The 19283-nt window shown below is 44.5% G+C and overlaps 1 protein-coding gene across 1 annotated transcript in view; it reads right to left on the bottom strand.

Moving 5' to 3' along the window:
- cog2 (component of oligomeric golgi complex 2) overlaps positions 1 to 19283 on the bottom strand; it is an 86627-nt gene that overhangs the window by 50500 nt on the left and 16844 nt on the right. The window contains exons 5-6 of the mRNA XM_038801066.1: positions 9995 to 10098; positions 1668 to 1776 (exon numbers count right to left, since the gene is read on the bottom strand). Coding sequence (XP_038656994.1) covers positions 1668 to 1776; positions 9995 to 10098 — 213 coding nt within the window. The remainder of the gene's footprint in view (positions 1 to 1667; positions 1777 to 9994; positions 10099 to 19283) is intronic.

Here is a 19283-nt window from a genome sequence, read left to right as displayed (position 1 = left end):
AATTACACTGGCAGAGACAAATACAAAATTATCTGGCGGGAGAGTTGTGAAAACATTGGATATAGGGAACTAAAAGAGTTAAATTTAGGGAAGGACAGGGTTTCTGTTTGGACAATTAATTTTTATTAGGCGTTAGCAGAGTGCTCCTCACTCTGTTAACCTCATAAAGCTCTGGTTAGTCCCCAATTAGAGTACTGTGTTTAGCCTGGGCAGCACACATCAGGAAGCCTTGGACTGAGTGCAGCACTGATTCACCAGAATGTTTCCGTGGTTCAAAAGTTTAAATTAGAAGCACAGTTTGCATAAGTAGGCTTAATGAGGGGGGCCGGTTTAGCTCAATTTGCTAGACCGCTGTTTCTGATGCAGAGCAAGGCCAGCAGTTTGGGTTCAATTCCCGTACTGGCTGAGGCTATTCATGAAGGCCCAGCCTTCTCAACCTTGCCCCTCACTCGAGGTGTGGTGATCCTCAGGTTAAATCACCATCAGCCAGCTCTCTCCCTCAAAGTGAAAAGCAGTCTATGGTCATCTGGGACTATGGTGACTTTATCTTTACCTTTGAGCATAAGCAATTAAGGTGTTTAATTTAACTATGTTGTTTGATAGAGCAGCGAGAGAACAAGGTGAGGGAGGGTGGGGCGAGGGTGCAGTTCGATCATTCAGGCGCGACATTAGGAAGCACATCTTCACATTAAAAGGGTCATGGAAATCTGGAACTCCTTCACAAAACAGCTGAGGTTTGGCGGAGTCAACTGACAGTTTCAAGACTGAGATTGATATATTTGTCAGGGAAGCGTTTTAAAGGCCACAGAACTAAAGCAGGCAAATTGAGTTAAGATCGGCCATCATCTACTGAATGGCAGAGTAGGGCTGAGTGGCCTACTCCTGATCTCCTCCTCCCCAATTCATTCAAATAACTGCACTTGCATCTCTATTCCACGTATACTAGAGAGTGGGGAGAAGCTGGCAACTCCCATCAGAAACAGTCCAAACAAGAGCTAAATCCCACAAGATTCCTGAAACAGAGAGATCAGGATCCTGCACAACAATCGTGGGACGAAAATGACCCCAGTTACTCGGCTTTAAATTAAACGGGAAGTTCAGGAACAATGAGCAAGAGCTGAAAATTAAGGAGAGCAAAGCTCAGAGAGATGTTTTTGACTTCCAAGCGAGAGCAGAGCCTGTTTGTAGCCGATGATGGAGATTACCTTGTACACAAGGTAGTTACTGTACCCCATTAATCAAAGTGAAATACATTTCCATCGCCTAAAGTTGTCAGAGAGTTTTCTTCCAGATTTCCTCCCCATAATTTTCCATCTGGCTTTTCACCTCTTTTATGATTCACCTCTTAATTCTATTCTATTCTCTCCCAGAAAATCATATGGTTTCAAATATAGTGGGCAGTACCTGTATCATGATGCAAAAAGCATTGCAGTCGTATGGGAGAGGCTGACAGACCAGAGAGTCTTCTCCTGTTTATCAATGCTCGTTTATCATCTATTATTGTATCAAAGGTTTTGGTGGCAGATTGCAACTTAGATGGACCACCATAGGCTCCTTATGACCAGTTTGTCTGCTTTTATGATGAGCACCCTTGCCTTTTTGTGCACTCACAGCTCCTGTTGCAGAATCAGAATTGCAGCAAACCCATTTGCAAATTGCACACTTACAGGTCTCACTTTGTCCAAAAGCGGCATTCCCTTGCTCTGCACAGCGTGAAAATGTAATTGGTTAAATTCAGTCCCGATCCTTTCCAGCATATGCCCGGCTAAGGGAGGACTGTGGAGAAAAAAAACGCAAGGGTGAAAAGTGAAATAAATAATTGTAAAGGTCCACGGTTCAGAACAACGGTTCAGTTGTCAATGACAACTGCAAAGACGTCGAGAGCCACTTTTACACTGTACATAAAGAAAATCTATTATAGCTGAGAAACACCCGTTAAATCTGGATCCCTGATATGAACTACACTTTCAGTCCTCTCAAGAATTAGCTGCATGTATGGTCGGCTCATGAAGAAAGTAAGGAGGTGTGGGATAGAGGGAAATTTGGCCAATTGGATAACTAGCTATCACATAGAAGACAGAGGGTGGTAGTGGATGGAAAATTTTCAGACTGGAGACCAGTTACCAGCGGTGTACCACAGGGATCAGTGCTGGGTCCTCTGCTATTTGTGATTTTTTTATCAATAACTTGGAGGAGGGGGCTGAAGGGTGGGTCAGTAAATTTGCTGATGACACCAAGATTGGTGGAGTAGTGGATGAGGTGGAGGGCTGTTGTAGGCTGCAAAGACACATTGATAGGATGCAGAGCTGGGCCGAAAAATGGCAGATGGAGTTTAACCCTGATAAGTGCAAGGTGATTCATTTTGTTAGAAATTTTTTAATGCGGATTACAGGGTCAATGGCAGGGTTCTGAGGAATGTGGAGGAACAGAGAGATCTTGGGGTTCATGTCCACAGATCTGTGAAGGTTGCCACTCGTGGATAGAGCCGTGAAGAAGGCTTATAGTGTGTTAGATTTATTGACAGGGGGCATGACCCTGGTGAGACCACATTTGGAGTATTGTGTGCAGTTCGGGTCACCTCATTATAGGAAGGATGTGGAAGCATTGGAAAGGGTGCAAAGGAGATTTACCAGGATGCTGCCTGGTTTGCAGGATAGGTCTTATGAGGAAAGGTTGAGGGAGCTAGGGCTTTTCTCTTTGGAGCGGAGGAGGATGAGAGGTGACTTAATAGAGGTTTACAAGATGATGAGGGGGATAGATAGAATGAACATTCAGAGAATGGATGTTTCCTCGGGTGGATATAGCTGTTACAAGGGGGCATAACTGTAAGGTTCAGGGTGAGAGATATAGGAGGGATGTCCGAGGTAGGTTCTTTACTCAGAGAGTGGGTAGGGTGTGGAATGGACTGCCTGCTGTGACAGTGGAGTCGGACACTTTAGGAACTTTCAAGCGGTTATTGGATAGGCACATGGAGCACACCAGAATGACAGGGAGTGGGATAGCTTGATCTTGGTTTCGGACAATGCTCGGCACAACGTCGAGGGCCGAAGGGCCTGTTCTGTGCTGTTCTATGTATGAAGTAAACGGCAAAGACGAGTCTGAGGAGTTCCTGAGAAAGACATTTATTCAGTGTAACGGTAGTAGTTACACAGGACCCAGTTACATATCTCAGGGTCCTCACCCCTTCCTGTCAGCTGCTACAGCAGTCGACCTGTTATACGAATGCTGGTTAACGCATAACCCAAATCAGCACTAGGGAACAATCATCCCCAGCTGGATGAGTCCCATGCAGGGTTATAACAATGTATAAGCAACTTCTCAGAGAACACAATTTAGGGTGGCAGGACGGAAATATATGGCCAGATCAAATACACGTTTCCCTCATCTCCACAGCTTGCCAGTGGGAGCAGGAGAGCTTGAAGGGCAGTCTTGGCCTCTTAAGTAACTCCAGGCCTGTTACACCCACAAATCCCCCAAACCAGTAAAAAAAAAACACTCTCACACTCCGCATTTATATTTCATTGAATACAACAATCCGCCAGTCGTGTAAATACACATTCCCTACTTCAGCATCTTCAACGTTCAGTGTCCTCACACCTCTCAGTCCATGGTGTCCCATAAATTCACTCGCCTCCTCCGGCGTGTCAAAATAAAACTCTTGATTCTGGTGTGTGACCCACAGACGAACAAAATACAACATTCCAAACTTCACCCCTTTCTTGCAGAGGGCAGCTTTGATCCTATTATAACCGGCCTGCCTGCTTGGCCAACTCTGCATCCAGATCCTGGTAGATCTGCAGCATATTTCCTTCCCAGGTGAACTTTGCGTTGCATCACCCACTTCAATATCTTCTCTTTATCAAGAACACGATGCAGCCGCACCACCATCACCCTCGGCGGCTCCCCCATATTTGGCTTCCCCCGCGACGCCCTGTCTGCTCGATCCACCTCGGGGGACGTTCAAAGCCCCCTCCCCCACCAAGTTCTCCAACAGACTCGTCACACTTTGTGGTCTGCGTTTCCTCGATCCCCTCAGGCAGCCCCACGATCCGGAAATTCTGCCTTTTCGAAGGGTTCTCCTCCTTCTCCCTGCACCTTCTCAAGCTGCTGCCTCTTACATGTTACACTCCTCACCTGGAAAGCCATAAACTGGCCCCACCAATGGAGTACTACAATTGCTCTGTGCTCATGCACCTCACACTGGCAAACACCCCTAAATCAGGTGGGAAAGGGCCAAGAAATTCCAACCTCGAGCGGGAGCCACCAAATGTGCGACGACTCATTCCATGGCTGATACCGGACATCATCCCGTAAAAACACATTCAAAGACACATAAAAGACATAGGGACAGCAGACCATTTAACATCTCAAAACTGGATTTTCCTGGAGTCTCCAGGGTGGAGGTTTAATCTCTTGGATATCCCCGAACTCTGGGCAGAAAACACAGTGGCATTAAAAAGAAATCGGACATTCCTCCCTCTTTGTACACTAACATGTATTAGTTACAGAAATGTGAAAGCTGTCATCGTCCCAGAGAGAGAGCTGACTGGTGGTGATTTAACTTGAGGGTCTCCACTCTTCAGGTGAAGGACAAAACTGAGAAGGCTTCATGGTATCCTCAGCTGGTACGGGAATTGAACCTGCGCTGTTGGCATCGCTCCACATGGAGCGGTTGAGGCATGTAACATAGGTGGATGCTATAGAGTGTTATTATTATACATCTTCTTATTTACATCCATGATGTTGGAGGGCATTTTGTGATACTGGACTATGGTATAAATTATAGGTGGCCCTGCAACTACATTTGTGCTCCTATATTACTTTTGAATAGTTCTGATGAAACAAAACGTACTCATTGGCTTAGATGCCTGTTTAGAAGAGGCAATTTGTAGAAATAGATAGTGTATATACAATGCTGTTAATATCAGAAAAGACACAAAATGGCTAACAGCCAAGGTACTTATTGGCTTAGATGCCTGTTTAGAAGAGGCAATTTGTAGAAATAGATAGTGTATATACAATGCTGATATGCTAAAAGACACAAAAAGGCTGAACAAGCCACATTCCCTGTAACTGTCTCAAGAGACCCAAGCGTGGGTATGTATAGAGTGTCCCAACAGTCACTGATAACAGCTTCACAGAACAAGACAGGCAATGTATCCTTGATAAGCTCAAGGTCTACAGCTGTAGACAGGACACATCATTATGTTAGTTTTGAATGACTTCTGTATGAAGTTAGGGGCGGGTAAGACAACACCCACTTTAACCATATATGTGATGATTGACTGCATGTAATAAGTGTGACGTGAATATAGCTGATTGATTGTATGTAAATACGAAAACAACTAATTCCGCCCCCTTGAATCTGTATATTAACCCGTGTGAGCTTAAGCTCAAGTGAGAGAAGGTGCTGTCAAAGGCTGCGGAGTCTGAGGCCTCCTCTCCCAGAATTCTGACATAATAAACTGCTTCTTTTTTACTTATACTCAGGCCTTCGTGTGAATATTTTCACCTCTAACACCGATGACATCACTAGTTGTTGTTACCTGGGTATATTCGTATTCAACTGCCTAGCTTCTCCTGAAATGCATTGTGGGAACTCGACCAGATATCCAGCCATCCTAGCAGACCTCCCAGTTGCAGAAATATTGGAAATGGGGAAAAATGGCTTTTTGACCAGCATGGCCATTGGAGGCGAGAGGTGAAAATGAAACCTCCAAAATATGTCAGCAAAGTTGGCAACCCTTGATCTGTTCAATTTGATCATGGCTGATTTGGGTGTTCAGTTTCACCCTATTACTATTAATCATCAATGTTTTAATTAGAAAACTTATTTTAAGGCTGCAGAAAAATACTATGTTTAAAAAAAATTTGCATTTTCAAAATATATTTTGGTTGATCTCTTTCCAATAAGTTTGCACCCAATACAATTTAACTTAAAGAAGAAATTTGCATTTGTCAATCCAGAAACAAAGACATTTAGCCCAATTGGTCCATGTCAGTGTTTTAGATCCACATGAGGCTCCTCATCCCCGTCATCTCACTTCATCAACATCTCCTATTTCAGGTATTTTCCCAGCTTCTACTGAAATGCATTGTGGGAAAAGAGTCAAAATAACTTAAAGTTAAATTAATCTTCTTTAATATATAAAAATAACAGTTCAAAATACAGTACAGACTCAAAAACAGGAACAGCTAGTTAAACATCTAAACACGTTAAAGAATAGAATTAGAACTAATGACAGTTAAATACGAATATATACAGGTAACAACTAGTGATGTCATCAGCAATGGATTTAAATAAGAAGATGCATAATAATAATACTCTATAGTATACATCTATGTTACATGCCTCAACCACTCCTTGCGGTAGAGAGTTGCATATTCTCACCACTCTGTGGGTACAAAGATTTCTTCTGAATTCCCCACTGAATGCACCAGTGACTTGAATAGTTGTGGCCCCTTGTTCTAACTTCCCCTCTGTAGCCATCTGGGATGGCCGCTTACAACAAGAAACATGGATTTGCTCAAAGCCTAAAGGGAAATATGGACAATGTAAGATTCAGGCAGACACAGACCCTGCATGTATATTCGTGAACAGAGAATCCAGACAGCACCGAAACCTCCAACCGATGAGCATTTTAATGACCCATCTCCGTAAGACTGATACTCAGGTAACTAATACAATCCCAGACACATCGGCGCCACTCCCTTTACTCAGGAAGCATAAACAGCAAGGTCAATGACTGCATATGACACGTCCAGCCATCAAGGCACCCCACCCGCCCTTTATTGGCTCAGATCGAAGGCAGTGATCGAGAACTGCCCAGTTAATTGGGTCCAAACCCAAGGACCGCCCAAAAGAGCGCGAAACCCCCCCCAGAAAAAAGAGAGACACTGCCATGTGTTCAATCTCTTTTGGACCTGGTGCTCCGGCAACGTCCATCTCCAACTGCAGCATCACGACCAGAAGTCCAAGTTCAACGCTCGCGACCAGACGGATGAGCCTAGCTGAACTGCAGTTACTTCTCCTGACCCAGCAGATCCAGATTCGAACAAAGGCCACTGTTCCTCTGACCTAAGCCAGGTGCCTGAAATTAAGTACAGGTTGTCATAGTTGTGTAGCCACCTGGGATGGCCACGTCCCGATTCCAAAATGGATACTCGCAAAGAGTGCAGGGAAAAATGGACAGCACTAAAAAAACAAGCAGGTGCAAGGTTTCCTGTGGATTGGAACTTACAGAACCCAGACAGAACTGAAACTACAAGCCATTAGCATAGTAATGAGCTATCTCCGGGGACAAAACGAAACATTGAAACAATCAGAACCAGGACAGACTCCCCGGCCAGTGGAGGCTAAACAAAGGCAGGCCAACGGTTACCTAGAGCCCGCCCAACGATCAGGGAACGACCCCGTTATTGGAGAGAATCGATACAAATGATTGGGACATGGTCCAATTAATTGGGACCAAGTCCAGGGTCCGCCCAGAAGGGCGCAAAACCCTGGGGGCTATAAAACAGAGTCCCCAAGGTCAGTTCGCTCTTACTCCTCTTCGTCACCTTCACCTTGGCATTTGGCTCTCAGCGACGAGAGGCCGCCAAGCACCAGCCAAGTAAGTCTAAGGTCAACGCAAGCTACGAGATAAACTCTCCTAGCTACTATTCTATACCAGTTCGAAGCCAGCAGTATCAGAAGCGGACAACGGCCATTGTTCCTCTGACTGAGTGGGCACTCGAAGCGAAGTATAGGCTTTTAGTAGTAGTTGTAGTTTAGTGAGCAGAGTTTATGCATCCGTAATAATTGACTGTGTGTGTAAATGAATGTGCATTTATTTCAAACTTGCTAACTGGTGTATCGAGTCATTGATCAGTATTCGGCTTTGAACCATGTGGTGGTATCAGAAAGATACCTGGCGACTCTTGAACAAAGGTAATTAAAACAGAGCAAATTCGCCGTGGCCGCTCCCTCCTACGAGGTATACCACGAGTCCGGTGGTGGCAGCTACCCTCAAGATTTGGGGGCAGTGGAGGCGACATAGGGGAGAAGTGGGAGGCTCCATTAAGGGGGAACCATAGGTTCGTTCCGGGGAACATTGATGGGGGATTTCAGGGTTGGCACAGAGCGGGCATCAGACAGCTGAGGGACCTGTTTATTGATGGGAGGTTTGCAAGCCTGGGGGAGTTGGAGGAGAAATTTGGGCTCCCCCGGGGAACATGTTCACGTATCTGCAGGTAAAGGCATTTGCTAGGCGGCAGGTGGAGGGATTCCCTTCACTTCCAGCGAGGGGGGTGAGCGACAGGGTGCTTTCGGGGGTCTGGGTCGGAGAGGGGAAGATATCTGATATCTACAAGGTTATGCAGGAGGCGGAGGAGGCGTCAGTAGAGGAGCTGAAAGCTAAGTGGGAGGGGGAACTGGGGGAACAGATCGAAGACGGGACATGGGCTGATGCCCTGGAGAGGGTTAATTCTTCCTCCTCGTGTGCGCGGCTTAGCCTCATCCAATTCAAGGTGCTGCACCGGGCCCACATGACTGGGACGAGGATGAGTAGGTTCTTTGGGGGTGAAGACAGGTGTGTCAGGTGCTCGGGGAGTCTAGCGAACCATGCCCATATGTTCTGGGCATGCCCGGCACTGGAGGAGTTCTGGAAGGGGGTGGCGAGGACGGTGTCGAGGGTGGTGGGATCCAGGGTCAAGCCAGGATGGGGACTCGCGATTTTTGGGGTTGGGGTGGAGCCGGGAGTGCAGGAGGCGAAAGAGGCCGGTGTGCTGGCCTTTGCGTCCCTAGTAGCCCGGCGAAGGATCTTGCTACAGTGGAAGGATGCGAGGCCCCCAAGCGTGGAGACCTGGATCAATGACATGACGGGTTTCATTAAGCTAGAGAAGGTCAAATTCGCCCTGAGGGTCGGTACAAGGGTTCTTTAGGCGGTGGCAACCTTTTCTCGACTTTCTGGCTCAACAATAGGGTACGGGGACAGTAGCAGCAGCAACCCGGGGGGGAGGGGGGGGGGCGGACGATGACTATGTTTGTTTATTTAATTTAAATTTATTTTTAAGTTATTTTGTTGTTCATTGGGGTTGGGGGAGTGGGGGGTGTGATACATGCGTCAATACGGTCTGGGGGTGTTAGTTATTATGGGTTATTTTGTTGCATTTCATTGTTTGTCGTTATGTTTTATATTTTCTGTAAAAAATTCCAATAAAAATTATATTTTAAAAAAACAGAGCAAATTAAGGGAAAGCATAATGAGCAACAGTTGTTAGGTGTAGTTTAGCTCGTAGTTCCATGTATAAGTTAATCTTGGGTGTAAATAAAGTATTATTGAACTAACTAACTGGTTGTTTGGCTCTTTGATCGATATCCGGTTGTGGCGGTATCATTTGATACCTGGAGACTCTGAAAGCATATCATAATCATATCCATATTAAGAAAGGCAACCTTATTGACTGCCATATTTATAGCAAGTAAATATAGCAACACCTCACAAGTGGAAGCATCTTTACTGGATCGATACCTGGAAAATCGATTGTTTCTCTTACCAAACAAGAATCTAAGGTTACTGGGAATGTGGAATTCAGAACATAAATGCTAGGATCTTATTGAATGGTGGAGCAAACTAGAGAGCAGAATGTCCTACGTCTGCTACTATTTCGTACCTTCTCTACATCTAATTCCTCCAGGCAAGTATTTATATTAGTTTTCAACCCATAAGGACAAAGGGAACAATGGGCTACAGTTTCCATTTTTAAAATCCCTGTGACTAATTTTAGGCCAATTCTCCACAAAGAACACAAGGAGAGCCGTTGTGATTGACAATCACCAACTTCACTCACTTTTATTGCCAATTACTCTGGATCATGGGAGAACTGTCAATCAATCCATTAAGCAGGGTTTGCCTTAACCAGCAGCTGTTCCCTCATGGTGTCCTCAAGTCACAAGGAGGTGCAGTCTTACTCTGAATGCACATCAGGTGAATGCAGAGAACCCAACACTTACCCACTTGTTTCCAAGGGAGATGGTTCTTTAGAAGTCTGAGAGTGAAGGATCTTTTCAATCTTTTCCACTGATCGGATTACTTGAAGCAGTCTCAACACACACATCTGCAAGGGGACAAATGTGTAAAGCAGGGGCGTTTATGACTGTCAGCTTACTTGATGCGTTCAACTCTAATTATAAAGCACTGGCGTTTATATTCTCACATCAATACACAGTTTCAATGCACAGGCTTAGCTCACAGGGGTTCTCATTTACTCCCCCACAAATGACAGGCGAAATGCTCAGATATTACGATAAATTCAGCAATTGTTGACTTCCAGGGCTGGGTTTGCTTGAAAATAGGTCTGATTTAGTTTGTCGATGAAACCTCCAAGAACACATTCAACAGAGTTAGCAACCGATCCTTTGAACTGTTCAATTTGATCCTGGCTGATCTGTGTGCTTAGTTTAACCTTCTGACTGTCAATCACCAATGTTTTCATTAGAAAACGTATTTTTAAGCTGTATCAAAATAGAAAAATTCACAATTTTCAAAAAATATTTTGGTCTATCTAATTGCTTTTGCTTCTTTCCAATAAATTTACATATATTTGCTGTTGGAGGTTACATACATAATCAATTCAGGCTTGATCTTCTAGTGTAAACAATATTTTAATTACAAAGTTCCAGGGGTTGGGTTCTAATCCTGGCAGAAATGTTTAAAAATCGGGTGTGCTTTATAGTGTGTGAAACATGTCTACATGCACACACAGCTGCAACCATTCCGAACAAATGGTGATGGTTCAGTGGGTAACACGTTGGCCATATCAGAAGGTTGTGGATTCAGGCATTAGTCCAGAAACACAAGCAAAGAAAAACAGGCAAACAAACCAGTGTATTAGTGAGGGAGTGCTACAGAGAGGCAGTTTACATCCAATAGCCAGAGAGAGAGAGAGAGAGAGAGCAGCATATATCTAACAGTTTGAGAGATCAGTCTGCAATCTAATAGATTAGCATCTTAGTTTTAGAGCTAAGGTCATGCAGAAACCTTCAAAATGGCAGTTTAAATATATTTGCTGGACGAGGAAAAGATATTTCCCAGACATGACTATCCATCCTGTATTGTGTGATAACTATAAGCTTGATTTGACTTATAGATTTATTTAATTTGGATGTTGTTTGGGAAAGGGAAGTCTTAAGGAGTTCAGGGATTGTACATATATTTTGAGAACGAGGTGTACGTTCTACATAAACTGCGTGTGTTTCGTGATTCATATGCTGAATGGTCTTAAAAGTGTTGTAGTCCTGTTTGTGTGTATTTGTCGTTTCTTTAATTTAATAATAGTCTTTAATTATTGTTACACGATGACTGGACTGGTTATTTTCACTGGGACTTCACTGGACTTCTCATTCCAAAAGAACAAAACTATACACTCCCAAGAACCAGGGTTGCAAGTTGGTGCACCCTTGCAGATACCATTAACATGGTTTGTGACACTGCAATATATATCCCTGAATCAACATCACTAAAAAAAAACCAAAATAAAACAATCATGTTGGGAGCTTGATGTGTATACATGTGCTCTACGTCTCCTACATTACAACAGTGCCTCGTCTTCAATATCACTTCATTGACTCCAAGGTATTTTAGGCCATCCCGAGGTTGAGAAAGTTGCTATACAAATACAAGTCCTGCTTTCAATTTTGAAAAATGTGTTGACCCAAAGCAACATCAATATGAATGCAGCATCCTATTTCCTCTGGGAGTTTAACCATAAAAATAACAAGATGATCAATTTTAGAGAAACTCGGTGAGAGTGGTGAGAATAGGTAAGGTAGCTGGTAAGGTAGCTGAAAACTAGTGTTAATAAACATCAAATTTGCCTAGGTCTGTTCCACGACTTCAACATTTTAGATACAAATGAAGCAATAGCATCAAGTTGTAATCCTGAATAGTGTGTGCCTGAGGCTGCAGTTGTACTCTGTGTAATGTAGGATTGCTGTTTGACCTGTGCGAGGGTCAGTACTTCATTTTGACTTGATAGCAGCACAATGGAAGTGGAAACCAGAGGCCCTTACGTGATTGGATTTGATATGATTTGGGAGAAACAAAAATTCTTAAAAGCATAAAATATATATAAAATATAGGGTTTTAAAGGAACAATGTCCTTGATGGTGCCCAAGAGGGTGCAGAGGAGATTTACCTAATACGTTAAGGGATGAAGGCTTTTAGTTGGAAGGCTGGGTTGGAAAGCCTGGGATTGTTTTCTTTGGGGAAAGGAGACTTGATAGAAGTATGCAAAATGACAGGCGTAGATGAGTTAGACAGGGAAAAATCCTTCCCATTGGCTGATGGGCAGAAGTACTAGGAAAAGACTTTGGCCAAGTGATGCAGGGGAAATGTGAGGAAGAACCTTTTTAAGCATCAAGTGGTAACAACCTGGAACTTGCTGCCCACGAGGGTGGTGGAAGTGGAAAGCACTGGCTGGATATGGGGACACAGCATGGGCTCAATGGGTCAAATTGCCTCCTTCTGTGCCATAAATGACTCTAGGACTCCAATATTAAAACACCTGTATTCAATCTCCTCTTAACCTCCTCTGCCCTCATGAGAGCAACCCTAGCTTCCCCAGTTTAGGTAGATAGGAAATTGGTTGAAAGAAGCCCATACACATTGCAAGAGTGATGTTAGTCTTTGAAAATGTACAGTGGAGTGCCCCAGGGATCAATCCTCAAGTCCCTCACTGTTTCCAATCTGTACCTACTGAATTCACAAACACAATGCAAACTGATCAGATCTGCAGATGGTACAAGACTCAGCATATGGTCAACCTTGATGCAGCAGCCAAGAAGAACTGAGAAGAATTGCAGGTAGATGGTAACAGGCCACAAATTAAATTCAAAACAGGTATAAATGCAAGTTATTTTTTTTTAAAAACCTGCAGATCCTGGAACTCAGAATCAAAAACACAAAATGCTACCAGCACTCAGTGTACTGGCAACCAGTGTCTGAATGGATTGCAGCGATTTAAATTACCACAGGACCCAAGAATCAATACCCATCCTGTTATCATATCACCAGCAATGTTTATTTTTAAACACCTGCAAAGTTTTAAGAGTAAGGTGGTTCAGGTGCAGGAAAAAGCAGTCTGCTCGTCCCTGCATTAATGAGCAGGAGGCAAAATAAGAACATTGCACCCTTGAAGGTCGGAATACTGATTTAGAGAATGGGCAACACTGCAGCAAACTGAAACATCCCGGAGAATGAACTCAAACTTGGCACCACACAATGGGTTTGAGATTTAAACAGCTAATTCAAAACATGATCGCCACCCTCACAATTGCCATTATCACAGGACCATTACTTCCCACTCATTGACATTGTCACAGAGTGATTGGGATTGGTATGCAATCATGTCCTAAAGGTCCTACCTGACTTGCCACAGTCATGTGACCTCTGCCATAAGGCACAGGCCGGGGCAGCTATTTTACATTCAGCTCTAATAAAGACATTGTACTAGAAACACTAGTCTTTGACCTCGTAACATGCCAGGCAGACCATGAATGAAGCTGGGAGCAGACCTCTTCATCCAAAAGAACTGATTAGCTTATCTTCATGGACTATTATTCTGACTACAGTTGATGTCAATGACCACTGGTGAGATCATGGAATTCCTGAAATCACATTCCAATTATTAGTAAGAAGTCTTACAACACCAGGTTAAAGTCCAACAGGTTTGTTTCGAATCACTAGCTTTCAGAGCGCAGCTCCTTCATCAGGTTTATCACTCACCTGATGAAGGAGCTGCAAGCTAGTGATTCGAAACAAACCTGTTGGACTTTAACCTGGTGTTGTAAGACTTCTTACGTGCCCACCTCAGTCCACATCATTAGGGCATTCCAGATAATGATGAGCAACTATGGCCCTTAGTTCATGAGTAAAGAATTCAGCCGCTTCACAAAAGGATTAGTAAATTCAACACCATACTTCGTCCCACACTATCCCCAGTGAAATAGAAAGGCTAAGGTGACAGTTATTATGATCCCAGACTGAACCCCAACTGTTGCTAGGATACTGGACAGAAATCCCAATATTTTATTTAAGTTGTAAGGCTGTGAGGAAAGCATACTCCAGGAGTGAATCCACGCACAAATAAGAATATGGTATATTAAAACAAACTTCATTAAACACAGGATTAAAAAAAACTTTAAAATCAGGCAAGAAAATAACTTACAATTACCTGGTAAACAATGCTAAATAATTAAATGAAACACTAACTCCTATCTTAGATCTCCACTCCAGCAAAACCCATCTCAGGTCAAAATCCACTTTCTGAGGGGGGTCACCTGCCGTATATTTGAATAGAGTCCCTTTTAAAAGACTGATTGGAGAGAGAAAGAGAAATCCAGTCAGGAAACTGCCTGCAGATTCTTGTCTGTCTCAGACAACCGTTTAGCTTGTCAGCCTTTGGCAAAAAAGTTCCTATCCTGTTCACAGGGAAATCTTTAACTCTTGTGAAAGAACCTGCTGTCTGTACACATCCCAATCTTTAACTGAACTCCAAATCTGAAATTCAACATCTGACTGCTTCCAGCCCTGGCTCCTCCCATTAACTACATTAGGTTAAAGCTAAACACAATGGCTGGATTCGCCTCTGTTGGGATGTTCAGTTTTGCCGGCAGCCCAGGGGTTTCCACGACAGCGTGGGGCTGCTCCACAATGGGTAACCCCATTGACCAGCCAGCGAAACGGAGCATCCCGCCGGCGTGCTGAACCAGAAAGCAGCGGGATGGAGAATCCAACCCAATGTCTTTAATTATCTACTTCCCAAAGAACCTTCTTTATAGCGTGATGAATGTAGGAATTTCAGATATATTTTAGGTATTTGATTGGTATTATGGGGTTAAAAGCCGGGGTTAGTGTGCGACTGCTGCTGTCATGTTTTTAAAAGAAATCCTAGTTTAGAAGTTTGGAAGACAACTAGGTTTTGAAGCCACATATGCAATTAAACATCATAAAACGCTTAGGCTAATTAAATGTTCTTTGGATTTACGGAATTCCCTGTGGAGTTAATTAGATTTCAGCTTGCTAAGCTAATGTAATTACTGGGAGGAGCCAAAGTATCAGGCTTTTTGCAGAAAACCATGTTAGTTAAGAGTTAGCTGGAAATGTGAGTAAGCATCTCAGTTTAGTCAAAATATATGTCTGTAGATAGATTAGTAGTTAAGAAGAGTGTGAGTAGAAGGTGAGCTGAAACAAAGTAAAACAGATTCTGAAGGAATATAGACAGTATTTCTGCATGATTTGGGGCTTTTCTTTAAAGCAGTAGCGAAGGATCTCTTTATCTCAAAGTAGAGTATCCAGACATCTCTGTAAAGCAGATATTCCTGAGCACTAACTGTATTTGTAATAGTGGGATTGAGAGTCAAGATGGTTTATCATTGTTGTTCGAGTGGGAATAAAGATAGCAGTTGAGGTTACCGGATTCACTGCATTGATCAGCATTGTTTACGGGGTAATTGCAAGTTATTTTCTGGTGTGTTATAAAGAGATTTGAACACTGTGTTAGTAATTAAGTTTGTTTTAATACGCCATATCCCTGTTTCTTCGTGAAATCTCTCCTGGAGCGAGGTATACTTTCCTCAGTCTTACAAAATTAAAATAAAATATCGAGGTTTCTGTCCAGCATCCTGGTCACTGTTGGGGTCAGGTCCGGGATGATAACAAAATAAACAAAATTCCATTAGCTGAATTTTAGATAAACAATATATATGGTTGAAATGAATTATGATTTCACTTTTATGATGCTTTAATTACACCTCTACAGCCAAAGCGCCTATTCTTAAACCAGGATTTTGAAAAACATGACCGCAGCAGTCACATACTAACCCAGGCTTTTAACCTTTACTGCACCAACTACATATAATACAATATATCTGAAATTCCTACATCATCACACAGTGCAAATTGCCAAAGAAATCATCAAGAAATCGAGGAACTCAAGCACAGATGTATGCAAGGCAATCCTCAAGTGGCGAAACACATCGACTGAAGGCATGGAAAGTAGTCCTGTTAAAAAATCATGTTAATGCTCTCAACAGAAATCAGCCCACATAGAAAATTGGAACTGTGGAGAGCAGTTGTCATCTTGGTCCTACGTGGGGCACGTGAACAACCAAATATACTGGTGCCACGTGGACATATATAAACAACTAGCGAAGCTGTTCCTTCGCTGCAGGTGGCCAAACTGGAAGATGGGATCTCATTGGCTCCACACAATACAGAACGACCATCACTCTCAAAGATCCATTGGTCCCCAACAACAGAAATGGAAAATAACTATTACAATAGCAACAAGTGCCACAGGAACGACAGTTCCCAGAGTAGCAACATCACCCAGATGAAGAGGCAATGATAAGACACATGTGTACCATCAACAGATCTGCACAATTTAACAACTATGTATGCAATGCATGTGATGAGAATAAGTTTGTTAATGCACGCGAACAGTCGGTGTATAGTGGGATGCAAGGGAGTCAGGGGTATAAGGAACAGGCAGGAAAGATTAAAATCAGATCTGTCATGATCTTATTAAATGGCCCATATCTGCTCCTATTTCTCGTTATCTTATCTATTGCATTTCCTACACCACATAGTGACTACACCTTAATGACAATTTATATTTTCATAGTGCCTTTACCTTTATTGGCTGTAAAGTATTTTAAGATATCCTGAGGTCACAAAAGGCACCATATAACTGCATATTTTGTCTGATTATACCAAATTGTAGTGTTTAAACCAGCAAGCTTAACTATAAAGTATCGTTGACTTCCGGTGTGGACCATGGAGTAAGTGGTCACACACAAGGCAGCTCCTGCCCATGGTTACAGAAAAGAGCTCTTTTTAAATCAATACGGGGTGGAATTTTGATGAAAAGATGTAGGTGAATGTTATTTCCCCCAGGAATGCTATGTCTCTTGGTTACCAGACCTGGTAGAAACAGGTGAAAGAAACAGCTGGAGCTTCAGTAAAGACAACAGGCTCTTCCAGCATGCAGGTGGGGGAAGGGCGATCGTAAAGGCTTCAAGCTGACTTGAGGGCCTTTATTAAAGCTGAATTCTAGCAGCAGAGGGAACAACTGTGAAAAGATCTTGCCAAGGCCATTGAAGAAGCGGTGACGAGACTTCCGATGGCGGCCATGGAGGAGTAGGTCGCGCATTCGGCAGCTCCCGTCTGGAACAGACTCTCGGACCTTTTTCAGGAGCTTCCAGGGACCTTTTGGGGCAGATTGGTGAAGTGAACACTGACAAAAGGATTCCCTCTCTGTTGTATGGATAGCTGGACCAGGAGTGGCTGGGTGAAGCGTTTAAGTCCCAACAGAGAGACGTGCGGAGCGGGCGCCGAGGTACGGCATGGTGGCCGGTATAGACCAGGGTGCACGGGCGCAGTGGGCACAAGAGCTCCTAAGGGGCTGCTTTGCTGATCTCAAAAAGACATGCTGGCCCCAATGAAGGCATCAATAGACCAAATGATCGCAACTCAGGCAACGCAAGGGAAAGCGATTAAGGAGATGGAGAAAAAGCTATCCGACCACGAGGACGAGTTGGTCGTATTGGACCTTAAGGTGGAGGTGCAGGATGACCGCCAAAAGAAGTGGCAGGAGGACCTAAAAAACAGGTCCAGGATGCAGAACTTGAGAATTGTGGGCCTCCCTGAAGGTGTGGAGGGGTCGGATGCAGGAACATGTGTGTCCAAAGATGCTGGAGACGCTGATAGGGACAGGGGTATTCCCTCGACCCCTGGAGCTGAACGGGGCGCACAGAGCACTCGCAAGGAAACCCAAGGTGAATGAACCGCCGAGGGCCATGGTGGTGAGATTTCATCGCTTCTCAGACAAGGAACTTGTCTTGTGGTGGGTAAAAAAAGAACGGAGCAGCAGGTGGGAGAATAGCGTCATACGCATCTACCAAGCGGGGACCAGTCCGGGGGACAAAAGTTTTTGTTACCTGGGTATACAGGTGGCCAGGAAATGGGATGCCCTGCACACTTAACCTGACCCGGTTGGTGGAGCAAATGGAAGGGGACTTTAAAAGGTGGGAGGGTGCAGACCGTGAAAATGACTGTCCTCCCCAGATTTCTGTTTGTCTCTCAGTGCCTCCCCATCTTCATCCCCAAGGCCTTTTATCAGCGGGTGAGTAGGGTCATTACGGGATTTGTGTGGGCGAATAAGACCCCGCAAGTAAGCAGATCGCTGTTGGAGCGCAGTCGGTGGGGTGGGGTGGGGGCAATATAGCTTATGATTAGAAAGTGGGAGGGTTGGGGGGAGGGGGGGGTGGCGGCGTGGGAGCAGCTGGAGACAGTGTCATGTAAAGGTACTAGTCTGGGAGCTTTAATAACGGCTCCTTTGCCATTCTCGCCGACCCGTTACACCACAAGTCCGATGGTGGCAGCGACACTGCGGATCTGGGGACAGTGGAGGAGGTACAAGAAGGTGGAGGGAGCATTAATCTGGACCCCGATATGCGGTAGCATGGTGGTTAGACAGATCACGGTAGCATGGTGGTTAGCATCACGGTAGCATGGTGGTTAGCATCAATGCTTCACAGCTCCAGGGTCCCAGGTTCGATTCCCGGCTGGGTCACTGTCTGTGTGGAGTCTGCACGTCCTCCCCGTGTGTGCATGGGTTTCCTCCGGGTGCTCCGGTTTCCTCCCACAGTCCAAAGATGTGCGGGTTAGGTGGATTGGCCATGCTAAATTGCCCGTAGTGTAAGGTTAATGGGGGGATTGTTGGGTTACGGGTATACGGGTTACGTGGGTTTAAGTGGGGTGATCATTGTTCGGCACAACATCGAGGGCCGAAGGGCCTGTTCTGTGCTGTACTGTTCTATGTTCTATGCAACAGTCACAGATTTGTCCCGGGTAGGATGGATGGTGGGTTCCAGAGCTGGCAGAGGGCAGGCATCAGAAGGATGGGAGATCTGTTCATAGACGGAAGCTTTCCCAGTTTGAAGGCGCTAGAGGACAAATTTAATCTGCTGCCAGGAAACGCCTTTAAATATCTGCAAGTACGAGCCTTCCTGAAAAAACACTGCCGCCACTGAGGATACAGGACAGGGTGGTCTCCGGCACCTGGGTGGGGGAGGGGAGAGTGTTGGATATCTACCAGGAACTACAGGAGGCAGAGGAAACCCCGGTGGAGGAGTTCAAGGGCAAGTGGGAGGAGGAGCTAGGTGAGGAGTTGGAAGCGGGTCTGTGGGCAGAGGTCCTGGGCAGGGTTAATTCCTCCACATAGAATAGAATAGAACAGTA

This window comes from Scyliorhinus canicula, chromosome 6 (genome assembly GCF_902713615.1).
Source record: "Scyliorhinus canicula chromosome 6, sScyCan1.1, whole genome shotgun sequence".
NCBI lineage: Eukaryota > Metazoa > Chordata > Chondrichthyes > Carcharhiniformes > Scyliorhinidae > Scyliorhinus > Scyliorhinus canicula.
Note: the sequence above shows the minus strand (reverse complement) of the source record. Positions and strands in the feature narration are given on the sequence as shown.